General features: G+C 38.4%; 1 protein-coding gene across 1 annotated transcript in view; it reads left to right on the top strand.

Annotated features, from left to right (window-relative positions):
• Nucleotides 1-22,533, top strand: part of pcsk2 (proprotein convertase subtilisin/kexin type 2) — a 77,910-nt gene that overhangs the window by 3,682 nt on the left and 51,695 nt on the right. Inside the window, exons 3-6 of the mRNA XM_082153772.1 lie at nt 7,748-7,861; nt 8,247-8,355; nt 9,241-9,278; nt 18,772-18,848. Of these exons, the coding sequence (XP_082009898.1) occupies nt 7,748-7,861; nt 8,247-8,355; nt 9,241-9,278; nt 18,772-18,848 (338 nt within the window). The remainder of the gene's footprint in view (nt 1-7,747; nt 7,862-8,246; nt 8,356-9,240; nt 9,279-18,771; nt 18,849-22,533) is intronic.

The following is a 22,533-nucleotide window of genomic DNA, read 5'->3' as shown; positions in this document are numbered from 1 at the left end:
CTGTTCATCAGGGCTGAACCTCTCGAAAGCATTGCTCCAGCTAAAGTGTGTTAACTCATCCGCCAAACCCTCAACATCAACATATTGAGCTGCAGTCATCGTTCGCAAAGATCTTCGAAGCATGAAGATGCATTATATTAAGTCATTGCTGGTGAAAGCTTCTCTAGACATCATGCAAACAAACCGATTTCAACTTGATTCACGTAAACACATTTCCATGAGTTTCATGTCTTCCGCTCTTCACCATCCAATCATTTCCCGATTAATAAAACCAAGCATTTTTTCCTCATTGATTATCATGTTCCGAAATACATCACATTATGGAAGTGAAATGTATTAAATGGGTGGTATAATGCCCTTTTCACTAATGTAAAATAAGTCTCTGATGTCCCCAGAGTGTGTGTGTGAAGTTATAGCTCAAAATACCCCACAGATATTTTATATAGCATGTTCAAATTGTCACTTTTTGAGGGTGAGCAAAAACACACTGTGTCCCTTTAAATGCAAATGAGCTGCTGCTCCCGGCACAGAGAGCGGAGCTTCTCTGTGTGTGTGTGTGTTAGCAGCCATGTTTAAATCAGAGTCAGAAAGATGGAGAGACTCAAGAAGAATGTATGTATGTAAATTTATGTAAATTTTAGTGTTGGTGATGTCACTAACCCAGGAGGAATGTGGTGTAGTCTCTACCAGCCGTTTGTTGTAGTTCTTAAAAAGCGATTTCTTTAAAAGCAAATCTCTCCCTTTGCTTTGAACTTTGAGCGTCGTAACCTTGCAGATGTTGTTTATGCTCAAACAGCAACATTACACACTAACTAAAGTTAGAAAAGTCAAATCATAATCAACCACCCCTTTAAGAACAGTGGTTGCGTCCGAAATCGCACGAATAGTTACTTATTTTAAATAAGAAAATACTTCACGGCCGCTAAAATGTGTGTAGTATGAATGTAATCCGGGCGTACTGGATCCGCCATGATGTCAATATCATGTGACCTGCCAGCATCAGTGCCATTCATAAATCCTCTCCTGTGGGACTTTTCCCTTCTCTTTTATGAGTACTGTGAATTCAGACACACTTCTTTTGTCACATACTGTTTTTTGCCTACTATATAGTAGGGAAGTGTGTGATTTCAGATGTAGACAGTGTTTTATGTTTAATTCAATTCACTTTAAGCAAGAAAGAAAAAGCTCACCGGTCTCTAATGCCTCTATTTTTCTATGTCTGTTTCCATCAATCACTGGATGATATCTCTGAAAACTTCCCCACTTACAGTTTTGATTCAATTAGAGTCCGTTCCATTGACCAGGGTAATCAATTCAGAAATGACAGTCCCATCATATTTCATCCATTCATCATCTTGACAAATGACACGCGTCTCATTAACAGACTGATGTGCTTCAGCTCGGCCGGTCTTTACTGATGGACACAAGCTAAAGATGGACAGCAGGGGAAAAACAAATGCAAATGCTAATAATAAAATATAACCGACTATTAAATCATGCTATTACAAAAAGAAAAAAGCTTTTGCAAAGGAGAAGAATAAAATATGCTTGCAACATCTTCTGTTGTTGGCATCAAAGGTTTTGTGTCCAATCAAACTCTACTGTATTTTGGTGAAAATGATCCGTCACTTTATTGAATTTAGTACAAATACATTGTAAAAACGATGGTAACTTGTCATTTTTATCTTAATTACATCAATGCATAAGAAATAGTTGTTGGTAAATCAGTGTATTTAGGTGTATTCACTGATTTCAAATCATATTTTTGACTTTCTCGGTGTAGACAGAGATCCATACAGCCGTGAACAAAACTACACAAAGTAAAGGAACATATGACCCAGACTAGATTAAATACAGGTTTATTGCAATGGGAATAAACTTTGTGTTGGTTTGAGCGTGTTTCGGGATGCGAAACCTTTGAAATTCAAGAGACATTTAGAAACCCAAATGTACAGCTTTGTTGCATTGATTTCATGTATTGTTGGGCCTATGCAGTTTGCTGTGAAATAAGGAAATATCAACGTTTGATTTTAAGGACATGACCCAACATTGTTCAAAACTAATGTTCAGGAAGTAAATCCGATCCCTGGAGCAAAAGCATCCCAGTTTGTGATGGATTTACCTCAACTTTAGGTGACTCAGTCCTATACAGGCAAAGAGTCTTGGACTGACCCTGGTTACTCCATCGCCATCATTTCCGGCTCAAGTGTTGTGTGTATTCTCCGAGCGCTGTGTATTGATCTGTCCTGTGTTTGTGCTCTGCTCATTCACACGCTCCTCTCAGGCTGTTTACACTGAGACACTGGGAATATTTGCTTTGCTCTTCATTTGGACCGTCTCTCTCTGTCGTTTAACAGCGTTCTCCATCACAACTGTCCGTCTCGGATCCTTTTTCTTCTGTAATGAGACATATTTACAAAGCAAGTTACATTTAAATAAAGGATTGCATAGATGAAAATAGAAATATTTAATAAATATTTAATAAACATAAAAAAAAAAGGTTATTTATTGGCATTTGTGGTTCTATTGAATCTATTGAACTTTTCCGTGCACAAAAAGTAGAAAAAACGTTCTTGGTTTTAGGGTTTAGGGGTTTAGGGTTTAGGGTTTAGGGTTTAGGGGTTTAGGGTTTAGGGTTTAGGGTTTAGGGTTTAGGGTTTAGGGTTTAGGGGTTTAGGGGTTAGGGTTTAGGGGTTAGGGGTTAGGGGTTTAGGGGTTAGGGGTTAGGGTTTAGGGGTTTAGGGTTTAGGGGTTAGGGGTTTAGGGTTTAGGGGTTTAGGGTTTAGGGTTTAGGGGTTAGGGGTTTAGGGTTTAGGGTTCACTTTCTGGAACACAAAATGGTTCTTCAATGGCATCGCTGCGAATACCCACTTTTGGAAGCTTAATTTTTTAATTTTACTTTTTTTTAATGAAAACAAGGAACAAGGGGTCATCATAGGCGTTGTCCAGACAAAACAATTTCCATACACTCTTTGAATTACAATAACACACTTATCCCTACACAATACATTTATCCCAATTCTTAATACATTTTTCCAAATTAAGTCTAACAGTAAATGCAAGTCTCTCCGTACAGTATATGTCGTTTACAATTTCCATTTCCATTTCCATTTACAACGTCAAAGCTTTATTTTTAAGAGTGTGCTGAACTGCGCACAATAAGAGCAGGAACTTGTGCTAACAAAGCAGGGGCCATTTTTTAAAAACAGTTTCTTCTATATCATCTAAAAGTAAATTATTTGTTCTGTCGCTCTTCGTATCGCTCTGGGTTTGGGGTTTTAATTCAACAATGCTAGTTGAGCAATTATTACACACTTCACCTTTAAAGACACGCTTAAATAAGCATGTGTTCTGAACTTTAGGGACAAAATTAAGAGGGATATTCACGCAAAGACCCACTTACATTTGCTACCTCAGAAACACTTGTATTTTCTTTAGGGAACGCAAATCTGCACTGCTTGTTTTCTCTTCTGGATCAGTCATTTCAACTAGTATTTTTATAATTTGAAAGTCCCTTTGGATAAAGCAGTCTCCTAAATGAATAAATGCATTAAGATATGATTGTGTATGAAGATCTGTGTGTAAAGGGGAAGGACAGTGTTCAGGGCGATGCACGTATGAAGCGTACGGTGCCATTTTGAGAAGCAGCAACATCTGAGTCACGGGTTTGTCAGATGTGAGGAGATAAGACAGGCTGTTCTGAGCGCAGTCCCACCGGAAACACCACGAACACACGAGAGAGAAACACAGGGTTAAGAACATATGCCTGAATGTCCCTTAATCAGGAAACATCATGAGTTCTGCTGTTTTTTAAGGATCACTGATGCTAAAACACAATGCAACTGATTGCGAAATTGGTAAATGAAAGGTACTGTGTCCTTCAAAACCCATTTACTGTAGTGTAGTGAATTTTTACAATAGACCCAACCGACCCATAAACCCCTGAAGCCAATTTATTCCTTGTACCCGTCACTTTCCCACCTTTCAGCTCAGACTCGTTCGACTCAATTATCATGTCCTTGAATGTAGTTCCTGGTAGAGAGAGATTTTCTTCTCATCTTTTGCAGAAAGAAGCACATTGATAGAATACTGTGTTTTGTACTAGGACTAAAATCTTAAATCACTGCATTAGTATTTTTGTTTTAATAAAAGTAATATCATGATATACATATCTCCTGGACATTTGAGGAAAAAGTTTTAAACTGTTGTACTGACAATCTGTGGACAAACCAGTGAAAAGGTTCATTTCATTTAATTATATTAACATTTTAGCTGGAACTTGATGGATGCATATTCAATTAATAAGATTATTCATAACAAACTGAGTTAAGAGATTCAAAACTGTAAAACAAATTATTACTGACAGCTGTCACAGTCGGCTGACACAGAGATGAAATAAAGCTGGATCTAATCGCAGCAGATTCTTTATTTTTCAAACTCAAAATAAAACACAGGTTCTCAGGAAACTCAGATATCAAAACCATGACCAGAACAACCAACTTCATGCGATGGAGACCGAACAAAGCAGAAAACAGGCTCAATATATACGAACACAAAGCAATGGCCGAAACGAGTGACAGGTGCAGTGCATTAAACAATCAATGAATAACCATGGAAACAAAACACTAACACTGGCAACAGAACATGCGTTGAAATGTGTCAACACATCAGTTTAATTCTTTATAAAAATAAACAAGTTACTTGATAAGGCCACTAAATTAAAATTCTACATTTCTACTTTTACTTGTCATATCGATCAGACTAAGTCTGTATTGTTTTTCATAGTCTGCATGATTACTTTTAATCATCTCTATTAAGCTATTACAGAGATTAAGCACAATCTCAAGTCATATTATCTATAATGCATTAGAAATAAGTTTATATTGTTCATAATTGTCATGCTTGTACTACCACATGGTTCAGTATCTATGAAGATCTTTCTAAATGGGAAAATTCACAATTAAACTCTTTTGCCCAGTATGCTCTGTGCATCTTAGCATGGCCCTTATTTGCACCAAAGCACCAAGTACGGCTCATGTGTTGTCTGGTTTAATTTATTTGAATGACTCTGAATGGCAAGTGTGTGTGTTGATTCACTGCCACAGTGGATCAATGCGGTCAAAGAGCTCTGACCTCTCATGGGTCTCCAGCAATATGCTAATATATTTGCACGGCTGAGAGATATAATACATACACTTGCAGACAGCTTTGTGTTTTTGAATTAGTGATGCACGATATATCGGCCACCAAATCGGTATCGGACGATATATGAGAATTCATAATGTTATCATTATCGGCCTGATTAGAAAATTTGGCCGAAATATTAAAGCCGATAAATAATGGATTATTTCCTTCAGCCGAGACGCTTCAGATGCGCACTGTTGGAATTGCTTGAAATATGATTGGAATCACTTCAAAAAAAGGAAAATACAGTTCAGTGCAACATGTGCAGCGCAAGTTTATTATAATGACAACATTTGGGACATGGCTTTAACTGGTTAGATTTTAGTTTTTGTAATCAGGCTCTCAAAATGTATAAACAAATTTGGATTTAGATTTATCGGCCAATATATCGGTTATCGGCTTTCAAATATAAAGAATTATCGGTTATCGGACAAAATGTTCATATCGGTTCATCCCTATTTTAAATGTTAGTGTTTTAGTCTTGGTATAAAAATTGTATGGATGTAAAGGTGCAAAGTAACAATTTGCCAGAACTAGACGTTTCATAATAAACTCTTATACTGTATAAGGCCGGGAATCTCAGCTGCTCATGAAAATAATTAATATGTCATCAGCTTGCAGTGATTTAAGCATTAAAATGTTCTCGAATATCGACTTGTCGATACTGCTAGTCGCAAGCAAAATGTCCGTGAAAAGGAGAAATGCTCGTTTGCTGCCGGTGTTTGTGTGGAGGGCCGGTTCCTCGCGCCATCAAAGCGCTCTCTGAGACCGAGTGCACACTTTCATCTGTCTTTATTTCACATGCAGATGTGAGAGTGTAATTGGGGGTTTCTTTGTCTGCGAGGCCTGGCTGACGTCACGCTCTGGTAGTGCCGGGCTTCGGGGGGTTTCTGCGGTGTGGAGGTGAAGGGTCTCGCTGTGAAGTTTCTGCTGTGTGATGCTTTAAAGGACAGCGATCCGACCATGAGTAATCCTGCACTTTAAAACTCTACGAGCTGTGAATATTGTGCTCTGCTGTTTGTGTACTGAAAAGACCTCATGGTTGATCACCAGCAGATGTTGTGTTTCGGATGTTGGTGTCCGCAAAACGCTTTTTAGCGCGATTAGAGACTTTAGATACGACTTAATGAATTTGCTTAAAGTTTCCCTGTAGTCACTAATTTTATCCCTTAAATCTTATCTTTGATCACCTAAATTACATATTTAAATGTTAAATGTTTTTTCCTGTGAATTTTAAAATAGCTTGAATGTAACTCTACAGTATTTGTTGGATGTAACACGGTATTCAAGCATAGAGTGTGAGTCTGAAGCTTTTAAAGCGCGATTAGAGACTTTAGATACAACGGTAACACTTTATAATAACGTTCAGTTGTAAGTCATTTATAAGTGGTTAGTTAATGATGAACTAATCATTTACAAAACATTCATAAATGATTAGCAAGTAATATACTAACATTTTATGAATGTTTTGTAGATTCATTTACATTTACATTTATTCATTTAGCTGACGCTTTTATTCAAAGCGACTTACAATTGCTATATATGTCAGAGGTCGCACGCCTCTGGAGCAACTAGGGGTTAAGTGTCTTGCTCAGGGACACATTGGTGTCTCACAGTGGATTCGAACCCGGGTCTCTCACACCAAAGGCATGTGTCTTATCCATTGCGCCACTACCACCCCAGTTATAAGTCATTTACAATTAGTTAATGATTAACTAATCATTTACAAAACATGACCATGCATTTCATAAATGTTTAATAAATGATGTTACTTTTTTTTGTATGTTTTGAATCAATAAAGCATAAGATCTACGAATGATGTGTAACACATTTACAAGTGATGAATAGTTTACACTTTAGATTAGGGGATGCAGAAAGTGTTGTAAATGTTTACACATCATTGTTACTGACCTGTTACAAATGATCTGTACGTGTATTCAAGGCATTTACAACACTTTCTGCATCCTCTAATTGATACATACAATAAAATAACATCATTTATTAAACATTTATGAAACGCATATTCATGTTTTATAAATGATTAGTTAATCATTAACTAATCAATTGTAAATAACTGAATCTACAAAACATACAATAATTAACATATCACTTATTATAATAATTTATGAATGCATAGTGATGTTTCGTAAATAATTAGTTAATCATTTACTAATAACTAGTAAATGACTTGTAACGGAATTTACAAAACATACATGAAATGTTAGTATATCACTTGCTAATCATTTATGAATGTTTTGTAAATGATTAGTTCATCATTAACTAACCACTTATAAATGACTTACAACTGAACGTTATTATAAAATGTTACCGATACGACTTAATGAATTTGCTTAAAGTTTCCCTGTGGTCTCTAATTTTATCCCTTAAATCTTATCTTTGATCACCTAAATGACATATTTAAATGTTTTTAAAATGTGCCTTAAAATAGCTTGAATGTAACTCTACAGTATTTGTTGGATGTAACACGGTATTCAAGCATAGAAGAGTGAGTCTGAAGCTTGAAATCCAGTGAAATCTAAAGTAAGTTGCCTTTGTTTTCCAGGTGAAAAATGTGTTTCCTCAGGAGGGTTTTGGCCGTCAGAAGAGAGGATACAGAGAAATCAGCAACTCTGACGTCAACATGACTGACCCGCTTTTCACCAAACAGTGGTATCTTGTAAGTAATTATTGTTCATGATGTCTTCATTTTATTTGACCTTCAGCATTGGAACTGATTGTATTGCATTAGTCGTGAATCGCTGATGACTCTTCATTTAAACGCTTTTCCTCATTAGCCGTCACCGTAAACATCGGTGCGTGAGCCAGCATCAGAACACGCTGATATCTTCTTTATTTCTCCAGGGCTTATCGTGACAGGCATCCCTGTCTGTTTTACCCTGGAGAACGTTCTTTAATTTAGTTTGTCAGTTATAAACACTCCACAGCAGGGTTTCAGCGAAGTGTAATATCTGTGTGACATTTATTTTCCCTTCCTCATGACATCTAATTTTCAGTGCGTTGGACGCTCAGCCCGTGTGACGCTTTCGCTGTTGTTTGATTAGATAAACACAGGCCAGGCGGACGGGACCCCGGGGCTGGACCTGAACGTGGCAGAAGCCTGGAACATGGGCTTCACCGGCAAAGGAGTGACCATCGCCATCATGGACGACGGTGAGCGAAGCCTGTCCACCAAACACTGTCGCTGTGTGAATGAACAATGCTTTGAAACAATCTATATTGTTAAAAATGCTATATAAATTAAGGTGACTTGACTTGACTGGACTTGACATTAATTAAAGTGCCACTATTATGCTTTATTGGATATTTCCTTTCATGTAGTGTGTAATAAAGCTGTTTGAGAGTGTGAAAGGTCTGATAAGTTGAGATCAAAGTGCAGATAAATGGAGTTATTGACTCCTAAAAGAAAGAAGTGATTCTGAACTGAAACGAGCCGTCAGTGATTCAGTCTCACTTCCTGATGAACCTGTGTAGATTTGTGACTAATTTGCATAATGCCAGCCTGTGGTCTTGATTGGCTGATCAGCGTCTCTTAGCCCCGCCCTCAAACACTGTAGTTTATCTGAGACTGGAAGAGTTTGGTTTGTGTCTTCGTGTCGAGAAGACGCAGTTTTCTGCTGACAAAGCAAATCCACTTTGATGAGATTGATACGGTAAAACCCACGCCATCGTTACTGTTCGTATCACTGTATATCAAGAGCTGAGATTCAGATACGATAATGAGCGTTTGCTTTCTGACCAATCAGAGCAGAGCAGCTCTCAGAGAGGCGGGGTTTAGAGAGACTGAATCCTTGATGGAAGCGTTTCAGACACTGAGAGAAAAGAGCTGACGCTGCAGTGGAGATTATGAGTTAAATAAAGTTTTTTTTTTTTACCTTAGATAGATGTAAACCTGGTATAGGAGACTCTGAAACAACATTAAGAACCTTTAAAATAACACAATAGAGGCACTTTAAAGGCTTGATAATGTTTAGTAGTGAATTTCATCATGTAAAGATTGAATGCCCAATAACGAACTATTTTGACATCATCTTGCAGGTATTGATTATCTACATCCAGATCTTGCCTCAAATTATGTAAGTACTTTTTTCATTTAATCCTCATATTTAATATTTATATAACATTTGAAGTAAATTGTAAGTATTGCAAAGACTTTGCAATAAGTTCCCATTTGTAATGCATTAACTACAGTATGTATTAATTTTTTTATTAAAATTAGCTAATAAAAATACAACTGTACATTGTTAGTTCATGTCAGCTTGACATGTCCATGAAATAATAATAAAAGATACAACTTATGATTTCAATGTAGTAGTTAATGCTGAAATTAATATTAGCTAAGATTAATAAATGCTTTAGAAGTATTTTTAATTGTTAGTTCATGTTAACTAATGCAGTTAACGACTGTTAACTAATGGAACCTTGTTGTAATGTGTGACCGTTGAAGTACTTTTAATCTGTGAAGTATTTATTTAGCTGAACTGGTTATTTAATAGATAAACCATTTTAATTGAATGCTCAGCAAACATTATTTTATTATCGTATACACAGTTACAATGATGTGATATGACTCACATTGTGATATGAAGCTTTGGTCATGCCGCACACACTGAGTTCCTCTCACACGTCTAGAATGAACTGGTTAATGTGGAGCGCTAAACAAGCAAACTCCTCTGTGGCAAAATAATGTGTTGTTTTCCGTTTCTCAACCTAATTAATGTTTAATGTTCATGCGGCTTATGAAGCTTTACAGCATGTAGACAGTGGAATAAATCCAGCGCATGGCAATGATCCCTGTTGCAAAGGTTTGCAAAGAAAGGCTTTCTTTTCTTCAAACAGATGACACATTTGCATCCTGTGCGCAATTAAAAATGCAGCTAATGGTTGAGTTCTCTTCCCCGCTGAGAGGGGATTTGCTGCACCTTGGCAATTAAGAAATGCTGCCACACATCATACATCAGTGCCTTACTTGCATACACACAGTAGATCTCTTTCCATCTGTACTTCACCCTGTGTCTCTCAGAAGAGATGCACTATTTTCTGTCTGCCAGTCCTTCACGACTCTTGGTAAATCAGGCTGGGGGAAGACATGCTAAAATACTCTTACAGTGTTTCCTGCACTTACAGTGAGTGGCAGTGTCCAGGCAAAGGCAGTGATGTTTTAGTTATGATGTTTAGAGTTTAGAGCTTGTCAGTCTGAACTGAATGTGTTGAAAGGATGATTTGGTGCCAAAAAACAAAACAACGTCTATAAATAGTTAATGCATTTTCCTTTTGTGTTGTCTTTACTAGTTGCACGCAGCAACAAACACATTCATGAACGAATTACTCTTATGACGAACCAGTTCTTTTTAATGAATCGTTTAAAGCCGTTTCTCAGAGCGAATTTCACTCGATGTTTAGACGGTGTTTAGACTCCTGTGGGGAAGAATCGATGGTACAGCATTTGGTTTAAGTCTATGATTATATACATCGCCACCTGTAAGTTCTTGCAAGCTGTGGTCTACTAAAAGCCTCAAAGGCATCAGGGCTAAAGAGAAGAGAACAAAGAGGGATTGTTTTTCGTCCACAGGCATCTTCCCATTCTTTTCTACTCTTCTTATAGCTAGGAAAGCAGTGAAGGCTTCTCTTGTTGCCCTTCGACTGAATATTACAATCAAAAGCCGCACAATGTGGCATTGTATCAGTATTTATATTCCGAGTTGTGTTGCGGTAAAGTGTTGTGTTGTGGTGCCAGTAGTTGTGTTGTGTCTACTGGAAGCGCCAGTAGCTCACCGAGTGACGTCTCTGAGTCATCGACTCAGAATGCACTGCGCACCTAAAATGGCGCCCCCCATTGTCCAAATATGTCTAAAACGATGTGGATTTTTTTAAATAACGTAAATCTTTCAAGGGTTTTCTACCAGATATTTTAGTAAGAGACATAATTTACGCTATATTAAGCCATACAAGTCTTAATACCCGGGGTTCCCTTTAAGAGCATACAGTCTCCTAGTGGAGGGGGCTCTAGCATTTAACATGTAATTAATGACCTCAGTTGAGAGAGCAGAATCTACGAGCTGTAACCCCTCAGGGACCAGACCCACAGTTTCCAGAGCTACTAGTAGCAGACATTTTCCATCCTGACGAACCCTTGCCAGAACTCCCGGGAGACTCCTCGGAGGTGAAGAGATCTTCTGCCTGGCCAAACCTCTACCATATGGACTCCACTACTTGAGGATGGTGTCGCCAATCCCCGGGCCTCAGCCCCTTACTTTGCTCCCGAATTTAGGTGTCCAGGAATGTACACTGCCCTCAGGTAGAGCAGTTATCCTCTGCTTCTTGGGGACGAGAAAATAATGGCTTTAACAAGTTTCTTATTGGGAGGGGAACATGTTCTATGGCCCCTTTGTCCAAGAGAGACTGTCGCTCCTGCGTTAGCAATGGAATATGTATAGGTATCTGATCTGGCTTCACCATAGTGGGGAGCATGCCATTGAAACGAGAAGGATGAGATTTAAACTGAATTCTGTAGTCGTATTCTATAGTCCATAGAACCCAAGGAGAGACGCTCTGCAGAAGAGGTGTTTGTGAGTTGAGACGGGCCAAAAACCCAGCCGGAAACCGCTGTTCCACCAAACAACGGAGCTGGCAGGGTCGAGAGAGAGATGGGGCATGTACGCCAGTACCACTCTTTCTCCCTCGAAGGGGCTCGCCAGTAACGACTTGGCGTCAGGATATCTTTTTCTTGGCTGCCTGTGACACAAAAACAGACCTGAGATCTCCTTAGGGACCGGAGGCTGCTGGAATCCATCAGATTGCTTCGTTTGGCTCTTGAAACCTATTGACAGTGGTGTTGATCATGTCGTCAAAAAGGCCAGATGGCGAGATAAGGGCATCCAGCAGAAAAGCTTTCTCTTTTTCCTTGATCTCTTACAGGTTTAGCCACAGGTGCCTCTCTGTCGCTACTCTGGCTTCCGTTGAATGGCCGATAGCGTGGGCCATATGTTTGGTATCTCGAAGAGACTGGTCTGTGGCTCGGCAGTGCTCTTTAACCGCGTTAGGGACAAGGCCCTTGCTGGTATCCAGTTCCTTCAGCAGGTCAGCCTGGTAGGCCTGTAATACCAAACCAAAAGCCTGACCTGCCGCTTCATAGGCCTTGCCAACCAGTGCTGATATTCTATAGCATGGCCTGGACGGCAAGGCTTGCCTTTTTAAAGATGATGCCAAAGCAGGAGAGAGTTAAACGCAAGTGTTTCCTAAACCAGTGGCATTGGTTTATACCCCACAATAGCCGAATAGGCTATGAACGGAAGGGAGGTACTCGTGCAAACCGGAGGAAATCCCAGAGCGAACTTCCAAATCCAGATCAGAAAATGTTCCCTTAGTGTTAATGCAATGACACAGTGTCAAAGTTCCCTCGAAAGGGAACCTGTCACCACAACATTGGCTCAGCCAATGAGATTGGGACAGGGCTATCTGTTTGACTGATCAGTTTAAAACATTAATTTTGCAGTCCCTCATGTGACAAAAAAAAAAGTGTTGTTTTAGTATAGATTTTTTGTTTAGTATATACTAGGGGTGTAACGAGACCCTCATGTCACGATTCAATACATATCACGATACTGAACTCACGATACAATATTATTGCGATACTCCAAGACATATGATAAAAGGTTAACAAAAAATGACCTGTTGATTAAAATGCTAAATTTGATATTACATTGTAAGTGAATAGTCTTGGACTTGGTGCTGAAACCCAAAGCACAGGACAATAGAGACACCAGAATAACAATATTCATGATTCTGAAGATGAAAACAGAATTATTTTAGACGAATATACTTTCACTCTGTCACTGACTAGATATATTTAAAATAATGTAGGCCACTTTTTACTGGTAACATCAGACATTTGGCATTATCAGGACCCACAAATATTCCCCCATTGCATTATTATACATATTCAACATTATATAGTAGTTTAATGTAGTACTGACACTAAATCTCTGAAAACTCTCACACAGTCATTTTCATTTTGGGTGAACTATACACAATACATATTGTCACAACACATATTGTTGCATTTTTGTATTGCGTTATATTGTGACAAGATATATTGTTAAACCCCTTAGTATATACAGTATTTACTGCGGAAGTTCTTCATCCAAACCACTAAAATAACTATCAATGAAATGTTAATGGAGTCGAAATGGGAGTCGGAACCAGAATATTTCACGAATGCGTCTCTGCCAGTGAAGTAGAGCTGTTATTGTTCTGAGACCCGCTGAGCTCTGTGAGCCGCAGGAGCCGTGGATGTGCACCACAGATGAGTTTAACCCAAAAATAACCTGGGTTTGACTGCGGAGGAGGATGATGTCTCCAGCCGGGCCCAGCTGAAGCATAATTCAGCATGTCCTCCCCTGCTACTGTTTTATTTAGCATCAATTCCTCCCAGACATCCCCGTTACTCACCATTAGCAGCAGAACTATACTCGCTGAAAGACAGAATGTAAACGTTTGTTTTTGTGTGTGTGTGTGTGTGTGTGTGTGTGTGTGTGTGTGCCTGAAGGGTACAAGGTTAAAAATAGATTCAGAATAATTTTCCTAATAAGGACTAATGTGGGATGAGGAGTGAATTAGCATAATCGTTTGAAGGATTGTTTCCGACAGGGGACTGGATTTAATTCATCGCTTGCTAACTGCGGTCTCCGGGCGGAAGCCAAATGGAGACTTGCCAAAGAACAGACCGAATCACGCTCAGCTGCTGCTGAATTCACTGCGCTGTATGTGTGTCTTTCAACATGCTTTCCTCTATGGTATTCGGTTTCCATGGTGATTAAAATGATGTCACACACACACACACACACACAGGGGTTTTAGAGCATTTTTTCAACTTTGACCTCACAGATATAGCATGAGTGGAACTATTTAGTGAACATTAATCTAATTTTGTACGATGCAAAAATTATGTTTTCTACGGTGGCCGAGAGAGCTCAACGCGCGCTGCAACTGAAGAAAACACATGCAAATAGAAAAACACCAGCAAATTAAGAAAACATCTTCATCAGTTTCACAACACATGTGTGCTCCAAATACTCACAACACAACCAAATACAGAAACGCTCTGCAAAAGTTCACAACACAACCAAATACAGAAACTCGCTGCAAATAGGACAGAACACAACGGAAATGTTTCCGGGGAACCCAATAAGTGACGGACCCGGCTGGGACGTTTTTTATTGCTCGTGAGCTTTACCTATGCCCTAATGTTACTCCCTTAAAAGGGCAGACGGCAGAGCCCTTGACGTGGGCACTTTGGAGGGAGCGGGGCACTTGTGTGCCATTATGTAGCCGTTTGGAACGGACTTGATGAAGGGAGCAACGAAAGCCAATGTAATTTCCTCATTATTTTCACCTGGGATGGTCCCATGACAACGCAGCGCCGTCTCATATTTGGACCTCTTATATAGCCTACTGTCTATGATTTGGACCCTTCATTCTAACATTTCTTATGAAACTTATTTTAACATAACATGAATGTGTACAATGTAACTGATGTATATATTAATATATTTCCCTCATGTTCTTTTTCTCTATCTTTTTTTCTTTAATTTATAGTATTCTTATGACATTGAACATATTACAAATGCATTTTGTATATTGTATACAAAGTTGTATGTCATAAACGTGTAATCTCTGTACGTTTTGCAACAAAAATAAAATAATAAATAAAATAAAATAAAATTAAAGTAGACAGCTCCGTAAGCACATCCCAGTTGGGTCCGTCACTTATTGGCTTCCCCGGAAACATTTCCGTTGTGTTCTGTCCTATTTGCAGAGCGTTTCTGTATTTGTTTGTGTTGTGAACTTTTGCAGCGCGTTTCTGTATTTGGTTGTGTTGTGAGTATTTGGAGCACACATGTGTTGTGAAACTGATGAAGATGTTTTCTTAATTTGCAGGTGTTTTTCTATTTGCATGTGTTTTCTTCAGTTGCAGCGCGTTGAGCTCTCTCGGCCACCGTAGTTTTCCCTTTGAATTAAGTTTATTTTTCAAACCCCATTGGCAGATATTTTGATTCTCGAGTAAATTAATCTTGATTTATGGATGTTTAGATATTTGTACTGGAAAGCCACTGGAGGCTGTGTGCTACGAGTGTATAGGGGTAATAGACCCTTGACTTCCCTTAATTCCCTTAATTGTGGTAAAATCACACCCGGTTTCACAGACTTAGTCCGAGACTAAACTGCATGTTTGAGCTGTTTTAACTAAAAGCAACATATCTTAAAATATGTCAGTGCTATTGTTTTGTCTCGAGATTCACGCCAGTAATGTTAGTTTCTAAGGCATGTTTATAAAAGCTAGTTAAATGTCCTAATTGAACTAAGGCGTAATCCTGGCTTAATCTAAACCCTGTCTGTGAAACCGGGCCTATAGTCTATCATGGTTTATAGCTTTTATAAAGTGATGCAAGACTCCCCTGTTTGTGGATAATTTTGCAGTAATGATCGACTGAGTGGTCATTATCCCATACTTATTTTTCAGCCAAATAATTGATGAAGCTGTGTGTGTGTGTGTGTGTGTGTGTGTGTGTGTGTGTGTGTGTGTGTGTGTGTGTGTATATAAGGGATGCACGATATATCGGCCACCATATCGGTATCGGACGATATATTTGTTAATGTTATCATTATCGGCCCGATTAGAAAATTTGGTCGATATATTAAAACCATAAATAATGTATTATTTCCCTCAGCCAAGACACTTCAGATGTGCACTGTTCAACATGATGGTTTTGAATTGCTTGAAATATGATTGAAATCACTTCAAGAAAGGAAAACACAGTAAAGTGCAACATGTACAGCAATCTTTCATATCGGCTACACAACATTATAATGAGAACATTAAAATTGTGTGCTTGGGACAGACTTTTGTTTTTGTAATGTTTTTGCAGTTTTGTTTTGTCTCAAAAATTATTAAAATAAATTCGGATTTAGATTTATCGGCCAATATATCGGTTATCGCTTTAAAATATAAAGAATTATCGGTTATCGGTATCGGCCCTTTTTTTTTTTTGCCATTTAAATGGTGCATCCCTAAATATACTGTATATATATATAAATACACAGCAATTCAGAATATCACTATTACTGATGATGTTTTGAAGCACTGATGCAATTTCATGTTTTCGTCTTGCTCTCCATTAATGAAGTCTCTGGGGCAGAGAAGAATATTTCCTCTCCTCTGAGAGAGCTGAAGTGAAGGCAGAATCTGAATCTCCACGATTGCACTGATGGATTATGGGACACACACACTGCTGTAAAGCACAGGACTGATGTGTCATTTGTCTCTGGGAGCCGTTCGCTCTGGGACTGCTGTCCATTATCATGCTCTACTTTCTCTGAGTGCAGACTCCGAGAAACTGGACTTCTTTTCTGTGGCAGGAACATTAGCTATGTTTCCAGCCACCTATTTTTATGTGAATTTTGGGATATTGCGTTAAAAAAAAGGGATGGATACGGCAAGATGTGCATAAATTCTAATAATGCTCATATAAATGTATATGTGCACAATTGAGGTGGATACATTTTTTCATCCGATGAGAAGAAATGCACGTAAATTATGATGGAAACACATTAACAGAGTAAATCCCTCATAACCTCGTGTGACTTTGCCTCAGCGTCAGCTGTGATTGGATAACTGGAGTATCCAGTGGACCAATGGCGTCGCAGCATCTCTAATGTTGGTTTCTGTTATTTGGTACTTTGATGTTAGGGAGTGTGATGTGACTGTCTACCAGTTAAGAAGGGATCTCACATTGCATGCATTTGGCTTTTTGTAATAGTTAACATTGGGCTTATGGTCAGAACAAAAACTGCTTGAAGAAATTCTTGTTATACTTTGTCATAAGAATGTTTCTCACCGATGGTTCCACTGGGAGACCAGCTGAATTTGGATGAACTAGTGAATCTCAGTTTTCTCAGTGTCATCCCTATGAAAACCTTCCATCCTCTGTTATCTTCTCCAAACACGTCATTAAACCGAGCCTCGGGAACCACAGGCCTCCCTTTTGTCTCCCAGTGAGTCACTGGTAAATGCCAGGCTGAAACCTCATCAGCCTGGAGCCATCGACCACACAAGTGAACTCTGGCCTAATGAAGGCCACGCTCAGGCCTGTCCGGGTAATGAAGGCGATGGGGAGAAGCGCTGTGAAGACCTGAGATCATGAGCGTGGGGAAGGTTCTGGATGGTTCTGCTCTGAAGACGGCATTTGTTGATTTCGCTGGCTGAAATTATGTTAAATATGTTTACAGCTCATGGGTCATATATACCGTGTGGCAGTGGATAGAGAGATTTCACATGTTTTATACCGCGGTAGAGCCATCAGGACTGTTTTACACTATTTATAATATCGATCAAAAGTTTGGAATAATTAAGATTTCTTGTTTTTGAAAGGAGTCTTTCATGATCACCAAAGCTGCATTTACATTTGATCAAACATTCAGTAAAAACATTAATACAGTAAAATTTAAAAATGTAATTTATTCCTGTGATCAAAGCTGAATTTTCAGCATCATTACTCCAGTCTTCAGTGTCACATGATCCTTCAGAAATCAGTATAATATGATTTGCTGCTCAAGAAACTATATTATTATAATTTTATTATCAATGTTGAAAACTGTTGTGCTCTTTCAAAAGTTTGGGGTAAAGAAATTTTATTCAGCAATTATGCATTAAATTGATCAAAATTGACAGAAAAGTCATTTATAACATTTTAAAAGATTTCATTTAAAATAAATGCCTTCTATTCATCAAAGAATCCTGAATTTTTTTGTTAGTAGCAAAAACTGTTTTCAGCATTGTTATAATAAGAACCATTATTAATAATTTAGCACCATTAATAATGCATGATTACTGAAGGATCATGTGACACTGAAGACTGGAGTAATGATGCTGAAAATTCAGCTTGGAATAAATTACGTTTTTAAAATATAGTCACATAGAAAACAGTTACTTTAAATTGTAATAATTTTTCACAATATTATCGTTTTTACTGTATTTTTGATCAAATACTTGCAGCCTTGGTGAGCAGAAGAGACTGATTTCAAAAATTAACAAATAAAAAAAACAAAAAAAAAACATTAAACATTATTGGTTCATTGAATTTTCTGCATATATATATATATATATATATATATATATACACCATTACTGTGACAAAACGACTCATTTCAGATTGTGGTCATACACCCACACCGACCTTTTCTTCCCCGTGTCTCAGCAAGTTTGTGTCAGACCAGAATGAAGTTCCTCTCCTGATTTAGGTGTCTGTGCCGTGTTTCCCGCAGTGTGTGAATACATTACCCCTGAGATTGGGTGGATAGTTAATTAAGGAATAGCTAGAGGAACGTTTAATGAGGGGCAGCTCAAAGCACACGGAGGGATGAACACAATGGGAATTCCAGAGATGGTTTCTAAATAATGAATGACTAATTACTGAAATGAAGCTCATTGTTTGTTTTGACATAATTGGTACTAATTCATAAGTCTGTAAAGCTTGATGACGGATCCTCTGTTTCTTGCTGATGTTTCAGAACGCAGAAGCCAGCTTTGACTTCAGTAGCAACGACCCGTTCCCTTACCCTCGCTACACGGACGACTGGTTTAACAGGTAATGAACTCCTCCGTTTCTAGTGGCCGGTGTTCAGAATGACAGTGTGTGTGTGGCCATATTCTGATGTGTACATCCGTAGATGTTTGAGTGGATGTCAGTGGACAGCACAGATCCCGGACAGGAACATCGAGTCGGCCCAGATCCGGCCCACATCTGGTACGCGCTGAACCCACATGTGCCGGATGTGGCCCGGATCTGGGCTGGCACTGTGTTGCTCTCTGGGATTTGTTATTTTCATGGGAAAGTAGCCAGAAGAACCATGTAGAAATGTGAAAATACTGAGTGGACACAATGCAAAGCTTATGGACGCAATGTCATGTTTATATCTATTCCATCCAATCAGAATTCAGATTGAGAACTATCTGTCTGATAACATTAGCTTCAAAGTTTTTTGTCTTTTTTTACTCATGTTTCACAGAGTGTGAAGCCCTTTTTGCACTTTTTTTCATTTGTTGTGAATAAAATAGTATTTTGGTACAAGTTTCAAATGAAAACAAGCTAATCAACTACGATTATGTAATCATATTTCTGTATTATTAGTTACAGTACTGTTCAAAGGTTTTAGTTTGGTCAAAACGTACAGTCTTTGGTGTCACATGATCTTCCAGAAATCACTCTAATATGATGATTTGCTGCTCAAGAAACATTTATGATTATTATCAATGTTGAAAACATTTTTTTTTTTGGATTCTTTGATAAATAGAAAGAGAACAGCAGTTAATTGAAATATTAATATTTTGTAACATTATAAATGCCTTTAATATGGAAGCTTGTTTCCTCCACAAAATAAAAAATAAAAAGGTAATTGCAACTTTTTATCTCACAATCCTTCCTTTTTTTTCTCAGAATTGCATGATATAAAGTCACAATTGAGAGAAACAAAGTCAGAATTGCGAGATTTAAACTCGCAATTGTGAGATAACATGTCGCAATTATCTTTTAAAAATGTTTTAATCTGTGGCGGAGATAAGCTTCCATACTTTACAGCTAATTTTGCTTTAAAGAGAAAATCTTATTGACCTCGAATGTGTTCACTACACACCGTATAAGATCTAAATCTGCTCGCTGAAGATCTCGCTGATGCCGCAGTGCACTGACCTGCAACTGTGTTTCTTAGCAGTGTTTGGATGAAGGACTCCTTGCCTCTCTGTATTGATTTTCCTTACACGTAACCCCATTAAGTCATCTCTCCCTGGCTCTCAGCCCAGCTGCATTAACACACGCAATGAGCCTTTCCTTCTGCACTCCTATCAGAGCGATCTAGGCCTGAGCAAACCCAGCCGAGGTGAAGAACACGAGGAAAACTGCCTCGTTTAGTGTCATGTTTCAGGGCCACCTCCAGTGGGACTGATCAATGACTCAGCACTCAATAGATTTTACATTACAATAAACATTCATTAATGCTCTGCAAGGGATGCAAGGAGTTAATACTTAAATCAATGTTTTCTTCCATTCTCTCTGAATAAATCATTTGATCCTCCTCTCTGCTGTGCATTATGAAACAGAACAAACGAGAGATGTTTCTGTGAGGAAGGGTGTTGTGTGGACAAGAAAGAAACAAGAATCTCACCATTCGATACGACCCAGAGTAACGTGACTGTGTGCACTCAGAACACTTCGTAACGCAGCGACACACAAGTGAACTCACAGCTAAAAGCATTCGCATTCACTAACGTTAAGAACGCACATAAACTCCCAAGCATGTATATTTTTAAAAAGCAGTTTATGACACTACATTACATTAGCAGTAAAAAATGCATTTGTTGACTATTCACTTTATTCACTGATGATTTTTTCATTTGTTTCTTAATTGATTCAATTTCTCAGATGATTGAGGCTCATATACAGTATATTGTGTGCAAAAGCATGTCATTTCTGCACCACCAGCGAAAGACATGAAAATAAAACTGTTATGAAGCAACTTTTTAATCTCACAATTCAGACTTTATAACTGACAGTTGCTGAAATGTGAGATAAAAATACATAATCGCAAGTAATAAAGTCCAAATTGGAAGACATAAACTAGCAATTGTGACTTTTTTTTCTTGCAATTGCTTATATTTCCCAATTCCTGCTTTTTTTCCCCTCAGAATTGTGAGATATAAACAATTCTGAGGAATTTTTTTTTACTTTTTTATTCCATGGAAACAAAGTTCCACCGGTCCGCCTGCTATGGTTTGGACAAACAGATAGTCCCACCCCAAATGTATGTGATTGGTTGAGCCAGTGTGTCTGTGTTGGGCTGGTTTGGATGCTCAAATAAGCAATAACGGTTCAATCGCACCGCAGAGCCACGATGTTTATAGTTTTCACCGGAATCAGTCTAAGGATGCTTTAGAGTTATGAAATGACATTGAACAGATTTGAATTCACCGAGCACAAGCTCTTCTGCTCTTGTAGGGACACATGTGCTGTATTCAACACACTGATTAAACCTGATTAAAAAAAGCAATATAATCTCTTAAGATCCTGAATTCTTAGCTAGGAACCTGTTCAAAACTGAAATATATCAAATACAAGAGTAGCTGTTTTCTTGGCTTGGATGATGAGCTGTTTATTGTGCAGCCGACAGCTAATGCTTTCACGAGAGTGTATGAGATATCTCTCTTGCATATGTACAGTATGTGGACAGAAGGTGCCCGACGGGAGGAAGGTCAGGGAAGATTGGCAAGCCTTCTGTCGGCGTGCTGCTCTGCTCAAAGACCCCGTCACACTGTCACACCATCAGAGAATATTACTGTACCAGACGTTACATATGTGTATATGGGTATATGTGAGATTGACAGCTAGTGGTGGAAATAGGTACTGCAGTCCAAATTCTAAATATCAGAGATCGTTGTTTCTCCCTCCACCTTAGACTCGCCGCTCACACTGAAAGCTGATGAGTTGATTTATTGATTTATGATGAGTTGATATCGCGTTTTAACATGCTCCCGTTCATAGTGATATTTAGATGGATACCGAGGCTTTGTAGGTCGGGTAGAATCTCCGATCTCTGACCCTGTGTGTTCGCTGGCTTCCAAGGCTGCATTATGCTGTGTTTTCCGGCAACTGGCAACCCGGGTGTCGAAATACTATTGGGTAAATTGGCAACATGTGGTATCGCACAGACCAAAACACAAACAGACATTCCAACACGGAACGCACATTTCATAGTAAAATAACTGGCTGTAGAAGTGTTTTACAGAGAAACACGTATGTGAACTTAGCATGTTTCCTAAATATCTGAGCAACATATTATGGTATTTTTATGCTTTAGTACAGTCAAAAACTTACATACAGCACAGTTAAGTAAAAAAAAAGTTGTGCAAATTTACAGCATGATTCTGGCTACTAGTTGCTGTGCGTTTATGGAAAATTCTTACATTGACAACTGTCAATTAAATCACAGTATATTCTGTGTTTTGTATGCCATGTCTTGTGTTAATATATGAAAGGTTCAGATGCAAAAGCCTCTAAGTGCCATCTGAAATTTTCTTCTAGAATGATCATTTTTATCAAGCTCGTATATTTAAGTTCAGTAATTTCACTTAAATGCCAATGAAAATTACCTATTAATTGTCATTTAAGTGAAATTACTGAACTTAAATATACGAGCTTGATAAAAATGATCATTCTAGAAGAAAATTTCAGATGGCACTTAGAGGATTTTGCATCTGAACTCTTCATGTACAGTATGTGG

This window comes from Leuciscus leuciscus (genome assembly GCF_965113295.1).
Source record: "Leuciscus leuciscus genome assembly, chromosome: 22".
In the NCBI taxonomy this organism is placed as follows: Eukaryota; Metazoa; Chordata; class Actinopteri; order Cypriniformes; family Leuciscidae; genus Leuciscus; species Leuciscus leuciscus.
The sequence above is the reverse complement of the archived record's forward strand: the minus strand, read 5'-3'. Positions and strand labels throughout refer to the sequence as shown.